General features: G+C 30.9%; 1 protein-coding gene across 4 annotated transcripts in view; it reads left to right on the top strand.

Annotated features, from left to right (window-relative positions):
* The window catches only part of LOC100169050 (titin homolog), a 58,642-nt gene that overhangs the window by 26,220 nt on the left and 13,567 nt on the right, over positions 1-18,855 (top strand). For 2 of the 4 annotated variants that reach the window (XM_029490469.1, XM_001946712.5), the window contains exons 2-7: positions 3,173-3,421; positions 13,741-13,929; positions 17,509-17,691; positions 17,784-17,963; positions 18,049-18,194; positions 18,264-18,489. In XM_029490469.1, coding sequence (XP_029346329.1) covers positions 3,173-3,421; positions 13,741-13,929; positions 17,509-17,691; positions 17,784-17,963; positions 18,049-18,194; positions 18,264-18,489 — 1,173 coding nt within the window. Of the gene's footprint in view, positions 1-2,288; positions 2,993-3,172; positions 3,422-13,740; positions 13,930-16,938; positions 17,424-17,508; positions 17,692-17,783; positions 17,964-18,048; positions 18,195-18,263; positions 18,490-18,855 lie in introns of those variants that run through there. The other 2 variants (XM_008187758.3, XM_016806825.2) reach the window with 2 other exon arrangements.

Below are 18,855 nucleotides of genomic sequence, written 5' to 3'. Positions count from 1 at the left end.
AGTTTGAGATCACAATATTACATAATATAACATTTTTGGACAATATTATAAAGCTTAGAATAACCTTGCATCACATTTTTCGTGAAAATAAAAACAGGAAAAACAATAGGACGTAGACAATTTTTTTTTTTAATTATATAAATCAATAGAATATCAACATTTAAATACTTGAATTAACATAAACAAATTGATGGAAAAGTATACTAGGTAGCACTATGATTTTTTTATTAGCAATCATAATATTGGACAGAACAATATTTTCAATATTTAGTATTTTATTATTCTGTTTATAGGACAAAGTAATTTATTATTTATTGCGTTGTACTAGATACAATTTTTTTAAATAATAAATAGCTACATATGTCATTTAATTTAATGTTTATTTTTAAATTACATTTTTATAATATATAATAATTTTATTGTTACTTGTAATTATTAGTGTGGTGGTGTACAAAGTATTTAGTAACTCAATATTATTAAAATATTTAAGTGGCGACGAAGGGGATTATTTAAATCGATAATAAATCGTATTGCATTAAAAAAAAAATGATTTGTGGATTTTTGCCTTGCTCAGAATTTGTTAAGATTTAGTCTAAAACAAATGCTTGAATATTTAATTTTTCAATTCCTAAAATCCTTAATCACAAATATTATTACTAAAAATAATTCTCCTAAAGTAAATTAAATAAAACTGGAGTCTGGCTATAACTAAAAGGTTACCTTTTTATTCTAGCGAACATTATAGAAATTGTACAAAACAGCTGAACATGTTTTCATTAAAAACTAAAAAGTTAAATTAGGATATTTTATCTCCGAATGCCACACATACGAAGAATGGGGTAAAAATAGTCTACAATAATTAAGAATCTTACGTGAGGGTAAATAGCTATTTGGCTATAATGTTTTTAGAATTTTAACATAACAAGATACCTTGTTTAGGTCGGGGCAGATCAAGAACAACAGCCAATTTACGTTTTTATTTTTCTTACTTCATAGTTTTTCTTATCGCTGCTGTAGTATTTTTATCTGTTCTTAGGTCAAGAATTTAGCTGACATCGATTTGATTCTATTATTTACGTATTTACTCACGATAAATATTTGTACGATTTATTAATATTTTATTATTATTTGGTTTTGGTATGTTTGCTCATTAATTATTTGCACTGTAAAGTCAATACTAATATAAAATATAAAAGTTCTACTTTCTGATAAATATTTATTGAAGGGCGATTAAAAACAAATGTTCAACATTTAGAACATTAACGTTTTATACATAAAAATGTTAATTTAGTAAACGATAAAATAGCGATATATCTCTTCTTTTGGTTCCATTTATAGAATAATAAACGAGAAAATTATGTAAAAGATGTGTAAAACGTTTGTAGAACTTTTGTCGTTAACTGAAAACCTTTTCTTGTCGACGTAGTTCGGTCATATAAAAACCACGAGGTGGTCGTAAAAGTACTTTTACTTTTGCTAGGAGCTATTTACTTACCCTCCATACGCGTCGCAGATGTGTTCTAAATTCCAACGAAAACCATCCAGGTATAACCGTATAAAAATAACAAAGCTACATTTTATATAATCTATAAAATCTAACTTATTAAATAATTATTAAAACAGAGAAATTGTTTTCATAGATGATTTTATTATATTTTATATGATTATAAATTGAAAAATTAATTAAAATTATGAAATGATGAAAACAAATTAGGAAGAAATAGAAAAAAAAAACTATTTAGTAGTTATTGTTATACGTACTTTATGTATGTTACGTTACTCCGATTGGTAAAATATTTATATTGTTAATTATAGTTTTAAGAATATTTTTAAGTATATTTCATCCAGCCGTAAAACCGTAATTGAAAATGTATACATTGTACAACTTATTATAAATTATAATGTATTATAATATTACACTTTATGGAAAATATTTGAAAAATACACTACTTATTTAATTTGGTCGTCTTATAAATATTAAAACATTGTTTTACAAGGTTTTTTAAAAATTTTATTCGCGCGATCATCCCGCACACTGGTTTACAAGTCTATAGCGTGTAACCCGGACTCATAAATGTGATTTCCATTTTTTTTCTTAATAACACGCATTTATTTAATTGCCGTTGAACCTAGGTTTTTAAAAATCTATTGTTTTAATCGCGGAAACCTTGCAAAACTCGTTGGTTAGTATTTTTTCTATATGCGTGCATGTGACATGTGAGATAGCAAAAAAAAAAAAAAAACGTTAAGCAAAAGTATTTGATAATATTCCTTATGAATTATTATTATTTTATAATTTTATATTAAAATAATGGAATATTCGGTCAGTCGCAAGAGAGAAACGAACAGAAGAAATAAAAAAAGTAAAAACTCCACTCGTCTGGTATAAGAAACGCCCCGCGCTCATGCGTCATTTCGATTAAAATCGATGCGACGACCGTGTGTTTTTGGGGTTTTTATATTACGGTCTCTCTCCGGGCCAGGGGGGTTAGTCTCCCGCAACCCCTTCGACTTCCTCCGGGGTAGTACCAACACCGTGTCTCATATTATAGTTATATATATACGCGCATTTATATATCAATATAATAAAAGTTTTGGAGAGCCCGGTGCAGGCTGTCGTGGGGCGTGTATGTGTATAGTTGTCGTCGTTGTCGTGCACGTCCTCTGCCGGTTGGACGTGCACGAAATTCGCAGCACTGATTGACGGAGTGACTACTAACACGACTCGAGCGGCGGCGCGTTTCGTCGAGTGCATTAAATCGCGCCCGCCACCGCCGTCGTCCCGTGCGCGCGCGCGCGCGTGTGTCTGTCTGTCTGTGTGTGTGTCGCTGGGTTTTTTGCGCGTGCCCCGACCGGCCGGCCGACCGATTCCGCTCTGCAAAACACCATCTCACTCGCGTTCGCCGCCCGGTAGTCGAGTAGTGTAGTAGTTGTTATTCGCCGTTCGTCATCTACTCGCCGCCGCCCGTAATTCCACGTCATAACAAATCATGTATTTAACGTTTTAACGTATTTTTTATCATAAATAAAAAGAAAATAACAACATTTCCTCAATTGATTTTCGATTTAAATGATACAATATAAATATACAAGTGTTATCTCGTCGTCGCCCGGACGTTTGTTGCTCGTTTCGGACATGGCTAATAATATCGACGCGTGTTTTTTGCCACAGGTATGGACGCGTGCAAAGCGTTAAAATACTGGCGAGATCGAAGGAAGAGGTGGTGCTGGGCGCCAGTGGCGTGTGCGCCACCGTGTCGTTCATGGACATCAAGTCCGCCTCGAAAGCGCACAACGTGGAGCAAAAGTTGGACGACAGGTCCCTCAGCACCGAGTATCACGAGCCCGCCGCCATACCGTCGGCCAGCCCGACCATGCCGCCGCACCTGTATCCGACCCCCACCAGGCCGTACATCCACGGGTGAGTCTCGTCTTCATATTACGTTGTCTATTAAACGTTACATAAGTTTATTCGAGATGATAATATTATCATATATTTTTATCGTCAAACATTTTTCGTCACGCCCCCGCTGCTATAGAGAGGGAGGGAGGGAGGGGGTGGTTATAGTAATAAAGTGAGTGAGTGTATGTGTGTGTATTGGAGAGGACGCACGCACTTTGCCTACCTTTATGCGCTGTATAAACGTATAGTAAAATTGACATTGCGCCAGATGTAACGACCGGCCGACGGTGTACCTCTCTCCGGTACCTATCTAATTAAAATCGAGTCGATTATAATTAAAATATATACATATTGCTTATGCATGACGTGTGTGCGCGGTCACCATCGTGTCACCGTGTGTGTGGAATAATACACAATGTTATAAAATAATTGGTAAATATTATAATATATACGAGCGTTATCGAAGAATGGTTAAACAGTGAATACTTTTCTTTTGTCATATTTCATATTTTTCCATAATTTTGTTTTATTCCGTGGGTGGTATGAGACATTATTATTATAATATTATATGAATCGTATCAACTCACTTCTAAGTTCTAATGCTGTAGTGGTTGCCATTTTGCTTTTTAACACAAGTTATTGTGATTGAGTATTACCGACTAGCATCGTTCTCAAACTAGCTTTGCCTCTATTATTGTGTATATTTTAACTGCAGAATAACTGTGTGAATAGAGAAATAGTATAAAAAAATAGACGTGCATGATTTAAACACTGTGCTGACATTATACTAAAGAACCTATATGCCATAAATAAAAGTATAATAATAGGTGTACTAATTCATCTAATTGTATGTACCTAGTGTAGTATGTGCAAGTATGTACAAGTGTTTTAATACGATTTTTTAAATTACATTTTTTACTGCACGATAATTAACTTTAGGGCTTACCTACTAGCTTAGGATATTATTAAAATATTCGTCGTACAAAAGTATGTTATAAACACAGACAAAATAATATTTTGTGACAAGAAGTAACAACCCTTATTGCCTATTATAATAATAATCACAGTACCTATTACTTTAAATTACGTAATCATAACTTTTATGTTGTATTATATATTTTAATCGACTATTATGTAACACATTCCATAGCACTAATATACATTTTGAAAAATAAAGTATAGATGACTAAATTTTTTTTTACATTTTTTCTAAGTTTTATTTCATCCATTTCCACGTAAGTACCATTTGGCTGAGTATGTACTTTCATTACGGTGTGTCTAGAAAAACATAAAACATTTCGTAATTTATGTTTGTACATTTGTAACCGTTGCAATTCTACGCAGGTTGTTTTCCCATTCTCTTATCCTATTGCGCGCCCGCTACACATAATATTTTATACCGTGTATACCATCCATCTATAAAAGATGATCTATATGTGGCGGGTAATGGAATAAAATTCAATAAAAACATTTTTAAGTGCTAAAAATTCACAGATAGGCACACACACTCACACACCCAATAAAGTCAACTTATAATAATTATTATCATTGTGTCGTGATTCGCGATCGGTTGGATTGAAAGAAATTCAGTATCATTATTATCGATAGTGCATAAAAACATTTGTCACTATTATATTATTATTAATAATAAGATATGAGTATTATGAGTTTATGACGTAACTACTACCTAGTACCTACCAATATCACAATAATGCGCGTGTGTTGTTCCCATTATACCTACTATTATAGTGCGTTATCGCGAGCTCCCGTTTACCAGCATACTCGCGGAAATGAAAACCATTATTAATAATTACCATATTGTGCTTTACAGTCATCGTCGTTGTTATTTCAGTTGTGTGCTCCAAAAAGTTAATGAAAAAAATAAAATAATAATAATAATAATAATAATACATATTATTTTCCCTTTCATAAACGTGCGATGCGTGAGAGTAATAATAGAAAAAATATCGAACCTAAATCATAATTATTTATTATTATTTCTAGACGTCGGATTTGACTACGCCTTCCTTATCATTTTGTTTTTTTGGGCGCTCGGATTTAAAAAATGTATTTAAAAATCGGTATTCGTTTTAAGCTGTTTTTCACGAATTCATCGTTTAAATAGTAAATACCTTCGAGTTTCGTATGCAATTATTTTTTACTTAACGTTGTTAATACTTGAAGTTGAATGGCTTGGATTTTTAACGAACACGTGGATTGGTACATTTAAAAGAATTGCTGTATTTTGCAATCTCGGAACTTATCAAACTGTGTCAACATATTTTAACTGTAAAACTTACCGTTATTTGTTGTGTGTGTCTTGATAAAATTGTAATATTCCATATCCATAAATCTCTCTACTCGTAATTTACATTTTTTCAATAGGATGTGAATATTTTTTTGGCAATAATGTGTTCCTTATGACAAAATGTTCTTACATATGCATAAATATGCATAAAATGGTTCTTTATTTAATGGACCTCGTTACGTACAAGTCTGCAATAACTGTGTGATAATAATGCCCATTGATTATTAAATAAATATTAAAAATTAAAAAACAACATTGATTTTCTCAAAGTTATATAATATAATTTTATATTATTAACTGAATAATTTATTATTATAATTTTAACGTACGAAGATGGTAAACATGTTCTCAATTCTCAATAATATAATAAAGATAAACTATTAAACAAATATTTCACATGTATTAAAATTATGTTAATACTATTTGTCCTTGTAGTGTAGCTATATTTTTTTTTTTATTTCGCTTAAACAATTGTTTTTGGTGTACTATTATATTTGACAATTATTGTCCAATACATATTTAATAGTTTATTGATTAAATTTAATTAATTTAAATAAATAGAAAAATATGAGTAATAAAACATTTGTATTTTTAGTTGGGTAGGTACTTATAATAAATTAATAAGACACTATGGTATGCACAAGTTATACATTTATAATAATATGTCCTTATTTTCGTGCGAAGCTTCAGTTACATAAACGGATTGAATGACGTGTTCACGTAAAATATTTTTTCCGTAATAAACAATGTTCGATTATGTCAGGTACTTAATTACTTTTGCAATATTATGAAAAATATTATCAACGTGCCAATGTTTATAATAAGATCCATTTAGATATAGTTACTATTTTTTTTAACTAAAGATTTGCTGAGGTAAAGTATTTTAATACAATTTTTTTTCATAATGTATACGTATAAAAACTAATAATTTGTATGGTGTTCAATCATTAAAAAAAATTTAAACACTTTCTATTTATATATCTATGATGTAAAAACAATAGTATTCTTGCTAATTTATTTATGATAAACGGTCATTAGTATTAAAATACCTAACTGTAAAGTACTAATACAAAATGTTATCCATCTTCAGTTGGTTTTATTTGATAATTATTGAAAGTTTAAAAGAGTGCCGATGCCATACGAATAAATTATGCTTCTAGACGTAATGGTGCACTGCATCTCAATTTTTCTACAGGAATTGACTAAAACCTCAAGTATTTAAAAATGACTAACAAAATATAATAAAATAAATATTAATCATTGTAAAGTGCGATAACGCGTTTTCGTGTGCATTTGATTACAGTTATCTTATTATTATTCAACAAAAGTTGGTAGTATTTGCTATCAAATTCTTCTTTTTCTTCTTAAGAACTATAGACCGTTCAAAGTCTCCGTTGCTTCTATTATGGCTGAGCCATGCTTCCCTATTTTCACTAATTGCCAGCTTCGTCCCTTGCGCACATTTTCTAAGGCCTGATTTAGCGTGTTCATCGATCTTTGTCTGACCTTTGGGCTATCTCCAGTTAATTTTACGTATCGTTATGTTTTTCTTATAACATTAACTCTCCATGCATGACCTGGCCATTCTACTCATTTGCTCCAGATAAATGCTTTTATGTTAGGTTAATAAATTAGTCAAAATTATTTATTTTATTTTTTCTATCATCATTTTTTTTGCTTATTATATTATTTAACACGATCTATATTTAGTAATCTGTATTAACTAATAAGTTTCAGTAATCTAAAATATGTACAGTGGATGCAGAGGCAATTTTGAAATAAAGAATATATTTTTAAAAAAAAATTAATATTAAAACTTTCAAATTATTTGCAATTGATCGAGATACCTCATATACCAATACTGCGCATAATATTATAATTGAATCACATAATATAACACCAACATCTTTGGGTTTTATATGTTTATGTTTAATTATCTATTTAGATATTAACGTTTTAGCTGTAATCAAGTTACGTTTAGATTTGCGAACATGAAAATATCGGATCCATTAATATCGAATGGTTCTTTTTTGGTAAGACCTTGTCTCCGAATCATCCCCCTCCTCGCTCAACCTATAAATCGTTACACGTGAACGAACTACTCGTTTTTTGGTTAACGTGCTTTATCTTCCGCGATGATTGTTTTTTTGCATACCATTGATTAATTACCTACCGAAGGAAATATTTTTGGAAAAACCGATTTACCATAAAATAATAACAATGTCCATAATAAAACGTAAATATTATGATACACATTAGGTGGTGGTGGAGGTTAGTGTGGAAATCTCAGAAAAAACCGATATCATCAGTCCCACAGTCCCACGTAGCCATAGACCATCGATCATTAAAAATTAAAAAAACAACTTCAACAACAACAATAACGAGTTCTCGGTGAACTGTGGTCGGCGGTCCTATTTGTTTTGCGAACGAGAGTCCAGTGAACCCGCGGGAGAGCTTTCCCTATTGCAAAACAGCGTTACCGCCGCCGCCGTTGCGTAGCGCTTTCACCTCTTGTTCTGCGAGATAGTGGCGCGCACGCGCCCGCGCTAAGATATTAAAAGAAAAATCGACAGTTCAACGACTACACAAAACCAGAAAAGCGAAGAAGAATCAAACGGAACAACAACTTCAACAACAAAAAACGTCCGCGCATCATCGTAGAGCAAATGGCGGGAAGACACAAGACGTGCGGCGGCAACGATGACGATTTAAAATTCGGTCGCCCTATGTGTACGTTAGTGTGAAGTTACTCGTCGCAGCAGCGGTGCACGTACCGACAGAACGGCGGTGGCTCGGCGACTGCTGCCGAAGTAACCCGGGCGGCGGCGGTTGCACCGCGACGCAGACGTTGCCAGATTTTCATTCACCTCTCGGGCCTTCGTTCGGCGGGGGCAAGTCGTGGCTGACGCTGGTTCCGTACCCGTCGACGCGGCTCGTTGGAGTTGCCCGCAACGTTGTCGACGCGGCGGCTTGTGCGTTTTTTAAATTTTTTTTTTATTACTCGTTGCCCGCGAAACCGCTGCCGCCGATGCTTCTCCCCCGCGGAAACTCGTCGTTGACACCTCGCCCTTACTTGTCTCCTCCTTTTCGTCTCCCACTCTGTTTGACCGATTTATATAACAGAATACAATGCGCGGTTGCGACGAACACCGTCGTCATGTATAAAAGAACACGTCTCCTCCTCTCCGCACCACTTCAGCACTTATTATTATTATTCCGGACGGCGAACGGCTTTTGTCTGTGCTGCAGACACGACGAATTCTCTGGACCCCGAATAGACATAAATATATAATAATATTTTTATTTCTCGCTCTTTGTTCGCTTGCCCTATGTTATAGTGCCGACAGTGACGACAGCGGCCTAATTAGCGTTTTACGGTTCGTCGTCATCGAATTCAATTTATAAAAAAAAACACAGATAAATGTAAAAAAACTGCATACTACACACACTCGGTATCGTTGTTGTAGCAGCAGCAGCAGCAGTAGTAGTAGTAGTAGTAGTAGTAGTAGTAGTAGTAGTAGTAGTAGTAGTAGTAGTAGTAGCAGTTGTAGAAGTAGTAATACTGTAGTAGTTTATTGTTCAAATTAAAGTATTCTTCGACGGATTATTTTATTACTAAACAAAATATCAGAGATAATATACGAGAAAAATGATTCGATAGCACCTTGTGCTTTATAGTTTCTATTCCATATATAAAATATAAGCTTATTGAACATATTTTACATATTATTTATTATGTAGCTACGTGTCGTTTCCAAACTCTACTGCTACAGAGCTTTGTCCAGTGTTTCATCTGGTAATTTGTGTCTGCGACAAGATTATTATGTCATATGCGGATTGCATGAGCGACGTGTGTCAGAGCATTCATTAAATTTAAATATTATTTTGTAAGAATTAAACTATTTTGCCGATAGGGAAATTATTTTAACATTTTTTTGTATTGTTTCCGTTAAAAGCTATCGTGTAATATTTATTTATTAATTTTAAACGATTTCTATGATTTAATAATACTATAATGTAGTCACAACATGAAATATTGTTTTTATATATTATTTTATTAGGTAGTTATGCTTTGAATAGAATTGTTTAATTATCTCGCCGAACATAGATATTGAATATTTAAAGAAATAATAAAAATTATTTAGATTAGTAATGTGGTAAAAATTAATAAAAAATAATGTAATAGGTGTCTCATCAAATGTTTTTATTATTAGATCAGTTATTTCTAATTGTTTTATTTTTTCATTTATGACCTTCGTATTGCTAATTATTTTTTGGCACTAGTTATATCATATATATTGAAATTAGGGCAAACCATTTGCCTTATTTGAAAATATTTACATAGTTACAATTGATTTAAATTATCAATATTTCATATATTATATTTTTATATATTTAATTATGTACGAATTTTCGTACATAATTTTCCTGTAGGTACCTACCTATTTTTGGGCAATAAGAATTGAAACGGATATTGTAATGTTGAACAATGTGATTTTTATCCTTACGTTATTGATGAAAATAGATTATGAAATTTATAACTACTAAATAATATGTAGTTGGTACCTATATAATACATAACATTTAATAATCGAGGATCTTGGTTCGATGGAATTCATATGCATATTTATCAATATAAATAAAAATATAAATTATAAAAATATATCAATCATCATTTATTTTTCTTAAAGGTTATCTTGAATATTTCACGTTTAATTTTAAATGTATGTAAGTACAACATAATATGACGTGTGTGAACTGTGAGAAATGCGCTATAAGTATTTGTAACGTAACCTATTTGGTTCGTAAATGAGATATAAAATTATCTGTTTTATACTAAAATTAGGCAACCAAGATTCATGTTTTAAAATCATTTTTATCCTTGGTGAAATTGTTAGGATAAGAAAATTAACTTTATCCCCATTATATAAGATTAAAGTACAACAATATACTACAATATTAAAATATTTAACTGATACTAAGGAAGCATAAACGTATTACAGTGTATATGTAGGTATATCAAATAAATAAATAAATAATATTGAGATTTTATAAGCTTAATATAAACTAAAATTAATTTACCCAAGGTAAAATAACTTATTATATTGATATTCCATTTTCTGCATTGAAAATATTTACAAAATTAATAATAATAATAATAATATTAATAATATGTTTCTGATTGTTCTGGTATGATAAATCATTTACAATTTGGAGTTACTAATGCTTTTTGTTTAGTGATGGATATAATTTTTATAAATTATCAGCCTACTTTACTAATAATAAAATAAGTTACAACATATCATTGAGCTTAATATAATATTATAATCTATCCTCAACGATAATGTTGTAAGTTATAACTTTATAAGTATTTAATATATTTAATATACCTACTATACTCAATAGTGCATATTACGTCATAACATAAAATATTAAATGATGATGATATAGAATAGATAAATGATAATGTTAGAAGTATATTGTGATTTAAAAATGAATTATCATTTTAATCATTAAAATCAACTTTTTTATTTCGATATATAATTATGTAATTAATGCACCAAAATTTTATACAACTACGTATAATAATATATGGACATTCCGACATTGGATCCTGAATTAATTAAACTATATAACTATTTAGTTACAAATTACAATAACTCTTATTATATATTATAATATAATTCCGTGACACATCCATATGCGCACCGCCACACATAGGTAAAACTAGATATTTAATAAAAACATAAAAATATATCAAAATTATTGTCCTCCACCCAAAAAAATCTTTCTTTCTTTGTCCATCTTGTGACGATTGAATTCCAAGAATACCAAGCCTCCGTATACCTACATTACTCAGTATATTTTAATCTATGGTATTACATCTACTCATAATTTGTAGATGGAAAATCTTACCCATTTACCGTGCAGACATTTAGTATTTTTTACAAATTGTTTAATAGTTTTAAGTGTCGTCCTTCGTCTAAAACCTAAATGTTTTCTGTCTGCTTTAGTTATTAGATGAGTCCAAAGGTTTGGTGACTGTTTTTTTTAATAAATATCACTACAGTCTACAACTATCATATTATGATAATATTATGTTCCTGATGCCATATTTCCCTTTTTTTGCCCCTATTATTGTGTTGAAATAATGTTAGGTAATTTTGAAACAACGTCCTTTGGGTTCACTACACGTGAGACACAACAAACATCGGCGGATTTCTTATTGGTGGATCGTACGAGTCGTGATTGTGTATTATGGCCGCTCACGATTGTTGTGGATTTTTGTTTGCCGTTGATTATTATTATTTTAACTTTTAATTATCCCCCGTTACATAATAATTATTGTAAGGGATCGCTCGTAATTTTTTACGCTCATACGAATTTTTTAATGTTTCCTCGACAATTCGTTGTCATAATATTGTAGTATTTCGTTTCCAGCGTGGTAGTAGGTACGTTGTTTACCTCTCTCATAGACCTGGTAACTCAACACCCTAAATTATATTATTATATCAATATCGCTCATTCATGAATCATGATAAATGTTAATATTCCGGCAATTGGTGTGATTTTTGAAATAATAGTCATTGATTATTATTTATCAGTTGAAACGCAAACATAATATTATGTAGATTGGTCTTTGGTGTTTAGTATTTTGAAGTGTATTGTTTGTATTTCATATTAGGTTTCATTTATTTTTTGTTATTTATGATCTATATCATAGGTGGAGCTTGGAGTTGTGTTCACAGTATGTAGAGTCTTAATCGGCCTACAAACGTGTAGGATGCCCCCCCTCCCTTCACGATACCTAATACATTTGTCCCTACTCGGTAACTTAATATTATTACTTAAAAATTACTACTATTATTTGTGAGAATGAAAATGTGAAAAACTCTTGTCACTCAAATTGGAAGTACAAGTAGGAAACGTGATTTTTTTTATACTTGTGACTATTAAATCCCAAAAAAATGCATTGTAATTTGTTAACATTTGTAAAAATTTACTTAAAAATAAAATTAAAAACCAGGTAACAACTAACCGTCGGCTGTTTTTATTTCCCCAATTTTATTGTATTGGTAGTATCATTGATCAAATAATTTGTTACAACCTGCACTTAAATTACACTAATTTATGATAGTGATTTTTTTGCCAGCCAAATTTTTCGGTGTTCATATTCTATTGTAGATTTTCTATTCAATTCACTTATATTGATGATATGTATATAATATTATTTATACTTCCTATTTATTACTAAAAACCGTTAAATCGCCCAAGAATTCTTAAGCTTGGTGGGCGGTGGCCCTTAAAACGTAAATGGAAATCTGGCCTTTTATCGATGATTAGGGCGTGCAGTCGATGCTAACCACGCCCCGTTGCTCCACCCTATCAACTATATCAATACGAAAAGTTTTAAAAATCATATATTTTGAATTCTGTTATCATATAACTTATAAATATTCTTTATTTTATGTTTATTAAATAGTTTTAATTCGTATACCTAATGTAATTATAAGTGTTTCGATTAGTTTTTATGAATTTGTTTTGACTTTTTTTTTAAAATAGCGATATAGTGTAATTTAACATTGTATATTAGTTAAAAGGATACAATATGAACTTGATCTTGCATAATCATGCAGTTTAATTTCTTACTTAGCTACTCGACTAAACTTATATTATTTTCGTTATTTGTGAATCATAAAGCCGTAATGATGTGTGTATAGAAAATATGTTACAGATGCTACAGATTTATGATTTGATCTATCTCCTTAGCTGCATATTAATATAGCTGGGGTTGGAGATAGATTAAAGAGCATCTGACTATTAACATGATTCAGTCGTCTCTGGGTGCAGTAATGTTTTTAAATATTATTATTTATTAACGTCCGCTACTCCCTATATCACCTATCGCGGCAATAATATTAAGCCAGCGGTATTTTCGCTGCGCTAAAAAATAAATTTGTATATCCATCAAAACCGTTGTATCTGGTGACATTCCTGACTGGAGTTTTTCTCTCTCTTTTGTTCGCAGGTCTCCCTTAGAGGAACTCAGCAGCTTTGAACGTTCTAGTCATTTTTACGATCGTGAACGAGAGGCTAGCTACCGCGGACGACCGACCGCATCCGGCTACCATGTTGTATCGCCGATTCAAGGATCACCCGACCCTCTCCGAACTCGAACTCGTGAGAGGACCGTCTTCAGGGCGTACCCACACGAAAGGTAATTATCATCTTTGTGTCCTGGCACGATATTAAGGAGTATAGTATATAGAAGTAAGAGATTGTTTTAGTTTTTTTCGACTTTTGTGAGGTGGTAGTTTTTTACAAGAAATTTATCTTGACGATATTTTCGTTATTATATTATTCGGATGATTTTGATTAAAAACATCGTAACTATACTTCAGCGTAGTAAAACATGATACAGCTAAATTAGATATTGTATTGTTTTATGTTAACCATTAAATATTAATACTATTGTTGAGGCTTAACATTAAATTATTATTTAGTATATTATTTAACTCCCTAAGTGTCATTAATGGGTTGCTTCTTATTCTAATTTGCCATGTATTTTTGTTCTGTCACCACGTACACCTGTTGTGCTAAATAGTACAGATTGTGCGTATATCTTAATAAAAAAAAAGTACATTATTAAATGTATGAATCGTGGAGAAAATATTAAATCCACTAGGATTTACTCCGTAGAAATAGAGATTGTCACATTACATAAAATATTGATGTTATTTTGAAATTTATTTTGGTCTCACTTACATAACAGCTGTTTTGATATGTTGTTCCAAAATCTTTAAATAAATGCAGGGATGGAAATCGTTTTTAATTTTTTGTTTTCGTTTTTGTTTATTGATTTGAAAAATATCGTTTTTGTTTAACGTTTTTAAACGTTTTTGTTTAACGTTTTTAAACGTTTTTGATTAATGTTTTTAAAACAATATATATTATATACAGAATATATAATATTCTTATAAGTTATAACTTTTAACTTTTAAGTTATAATAGTAATACGCGCAATACAGAAATGCACTTAAAAGTTAAAAATTCAAAATTTCTGGATTAAAATTAAAATTTCTTTAAAGTTGAAGATTAAAAAGTAAAGACAATAGTGAATTTTTTTTTATGGTATAATTTAATTATGTATAATATTATAATTTATTTTTGTTTTCGTTTTTGATTTCTTTATTAAATTTTTTTTGGTTATTGGGATTTTTTTGTTATCGTTTTTCAGTTGTATTTTGTTTTTGTTTTGCTAATTGTCTTCGTTTTTTGTTTTTTTTCCGTTTAATAACGTTTTCAAAAACGTTTTCCATCCCTGGATAAATGCATTGTTTTAGTGTACAAATATAAATATTATCTCCCCTAAAGATATAGGTCTACTAACTATGTATTGTAAAATTGAAAATAAATCAAATTTATATATTAATATTAATAAAACTGATTTTGACGTTAGGTAACATTTTTTAGTTATCGCTTTTATACCATTAAGAGCCAGTTGTACCGTCTACGGTTAAACTTCGATTAAGCTTAATCAGCTGATAACAGATATTTAACCGGGCAAATTCGGCCGATTAAACTCCGGTTAACTTTAATCAGAGATGGTACAACTGGCCCTTAGGCTGGTTCTTACATTGTCCGGTTAAAGTTAACCGACACTTAACCGGCCGAATTCAGCCGGTAATAAAATCTGTTATCAGTCGGTTAGCATTAACCGACACTTTACCGTACATTGTAAGAACGGCCCTAAATGTTTTTCAATATGACGTAATGCTCTCTTATGTTGTCTCCGTCTCATAAACGTACATCATGCAAGCAAATTTGAATTCAGCAGAGTCCATTATGTGTTATTAGTTTTAATACTATTGTAAATTTGCCTTTTAACAACATCAAATGTAGGAATATTATCTGTATTCTCTTATAAATTGACTGTGTTATTAAGACTAATAACACAAAATGTATTTTGAACGAAAATTGTCTATATTATACGTTGGTAAGCGGAGACAACACATTTGGGCATCACGCCCTCTTAATGTAAGACTTTTTATTTTAAAAATATTATCAGATTCTTTTTTATCATGTTTGTGGGCTTACCAAACTTGAAATATTGATGTAAAGTTCTAAATAGAAAAATGAATACTATGTAACTTGAAAGTGAACATTATGAAATTTTATCAGAGGTGTTTTAAAAATCACGGATAAATTTAAAGTTTGTAAATATCAAGAAACGTCTAATTTATATAAGCCACGAATCACGAGTTTAGGGTGTGTTATAGGTAAGACACATATTATACGGCGTTTACCTTAAAAATGGCTGTTTTGTCTTATACATTTTTATTGTGTCCATCGATACGACGTTGGAATGAATAAAAGTTCTCGTATACAAATCAAACAGTGGCAAATGTCCACATTGATCCCTCAATTAAACTACTAATGTTATTTAATGTTTATATGTCAAATTGGGATGTTGATTCCATTAAATCATAAAATGTATATAAATTAGTATATTCACAAATGATTTTATTTTAAAATACTTGTGAATTAGAAATTAGGTGGAGATTGCATTAACTTGTATTATTTTAAAGTTCAAACTAAGTGGCTATAAAATCGTTCTTAAATCATAATTATTCATACGATTGCTCGATAATGATTACCGTTGATATTTTTGTGTTAAATAACTTGGTAAACTATAATACATCAACATATAGCAATATTCAAGATAACCTTAATAATTATAATTAATTTATCTAATATTAATAGTTAATAATTATACAGCGAAACTTCCCAATAGCGGACGTTTTTTTGAGAACCAACTACAAACTTTCTACAATTTGAACCCTCTGAATAGCGGATATCTCCAAATAACTGACTACATTTCAGCGACCTAGAGTGTCGGGTATTTAGAGATTTCACTGTAATTCTTTGAAAATGTTTCGATTTAATTTATGTGGTTGAAATTATGGTTCATAATATATAAAACTTCACAAATGTATGTTATGGTTTATTTTAAATTTTAGTCAATTTGTTCCTATAATATATTAGTATTCTATTAAACTATTCGAATATTTTGTTGAATATTTCTGTATAAATAATAATATAATAATAATGTATAATCTACATTTATTTTTCCGAAAAGGTATTATAATTCTAGTTCATTGCATGTATAACTAAATAAATAAATATATATAAATGTTAGTTATAAATATAATTGCTTTTAACTAAAAAAAAAAATAAACAACTACTTAAATGTTATGCAAGTGTCATTTTGGTATGCAATAATTATGGTGGATATCCAATTTTTCCTAGCGTTTATGGACGACCGACTGTCACTGTAGTGTAGCAGTATTGATTTGTTAGTGTTTACGACACGAACGATAGAGCCGAGTGGGCGTGAGGGTGGAAGGGCGCAAAGTCCTGGCTCTTGCAACCCCATTAGTATTCCAACAGTTCCCTGGGGTTCTTTGGACGCTGTTGTCGTGTGTGTGCGCGCAACGATTCTCGACCATTAGTCCGATATTTATATTCAAAGTCGTCCATTTCAAATATTCTGAAATATTTTAATTATTTTGTGATCTACGAGTGTGTATTTAATATTTTAATTTTGTTATTATCTAAGCATACAACATATGTTGTCGTAAACGATTTATAAACGTGTGTATATTTGTGTGAACATGTTACACAATAAAAAATGTGCACCATGCATGTTTCGTGGGTAGATTTTTTTATAGTGAAATAGCAACAGGTCTATATTGTAATGGTGAAATATAATAATATATTTACGTTTGTTTTACAGCGTTGTCACTTCTAGCAGAGGTCACCATCGTGTAGGTAGCTGGGCTTATGAAGCCAACAACCCTGCAAGGTTCAATCACCACCTAAGTAGTTGTAGTTCACCGGACTTAACCTACCCGGAAGATAGACGGGTTGAAACACCTATAATAATCGTCCGGAATAAACAACTCCTAAAACCCCCTAGGTATGTTCAATGTTACTATTTATTTTAAATTATTATTTTTATATACATTTTTTATAAATACATTTTTATTTCTTATATTATTAATTATACAGTGAGTCCAGGGGTTGTAGTGAGGATCGTTCTGGTTCACCCTCGAGCTCTAGTTCGGCTGCAAGTCATTCAGGGGCAAGTAGTTCATGTAGTTCGTCTTCATCACCTAGCCCTACACCACAGCTGCCACGCAGCCCTAGTCCAGGCCCCGCATTATCCGACAAGTCTTCTTCAAGCCATAGGTATTAATGATTATTAGATTTTAATTATGTAGTATATTTTTTTAATCAATATTTTACATACTTTAACTCTAATTTTTATTTTTAGTCTACATGGTAGCTCGAAGAGCAGTACGGTTCCGTCCCACACCATTTGCGCACAGTCACCGAACTTAGAAAGTCAAACATCTCTTTCACTTGAACAACAGAGGCATAATGCTATCTGTATAAAAAATCTACCTTTGAGATCCAGTGGTAAGTTAACAATTAATTTTAAATTACATTTAATTTTAAAAAAACTGATTTAAAATTTTTTTTTTATAGATACTAGTCTTAAAGATGGTCTGTATCATGAATACAAACGACACGGCAAAGTGACGTGCGTCAAAGTGGTGGGCCAAGGGTGCGAAAGGTACGCCTTGGTGTTCTTTAAAAAGACTGAAGATGTTGATAAAGCTTTGCAAGTGTCTCACGACAAATCATTTTTTGGTTCTAAAATTGAAGTTTCTTCATACCAGGGACACAAGGATGTGGACGACAATGAAAGCAGGTAATGTATTTATTTATATTACAATATCTTATTTATTTTCTGCTTTAGGCATTTGTTTATAATAATTGATTCTATGTTAAACTTATATTAATAAGTAATTCTTTATTTATTAAAAAAAGGACTATGAGATTTAAATAAAAACCAATAAGTTGATTATTAAATTCCTTTTAGATTCTGAACGAAGTGATGAATGTATTGATTTTACAATGATGTGTTTGTTTTTTTTTTTTTTTTTTTTTTTTTTTTTTTTTTTTTTTTATGGGGGGCGGAACACAACTTTTGGAGCAAAAAAAATGCTTCCATTTTCAAAAGTTGTACCTTTTCTGAAAGGAAAGTGAATCTATTTGGTACTTTGGGGGGTCAAAA

The sequence above is a fragment of the Acyrthosiphon pisum genome, chromosome A2, assembly GCF_005508785.2.
Source record: "Acyrthosiphon pisum isolate AL4f chromosome A2, pea_aphid_22Mar2018_4r6ur, whole genome shotgun sequence".
Lineage (NCBI taxonomy): Eukaryota > Metazoa > Arthropoda > Insecta > Hemiptera > Aphididae > Acyrthosiphon > Acyrthosiphon pisum.
The sequence above is the reverse complement of the archived record's forward strand: the minus strand, read 5'-3'. Positions and strand labels throughout refer to the sequence as shown.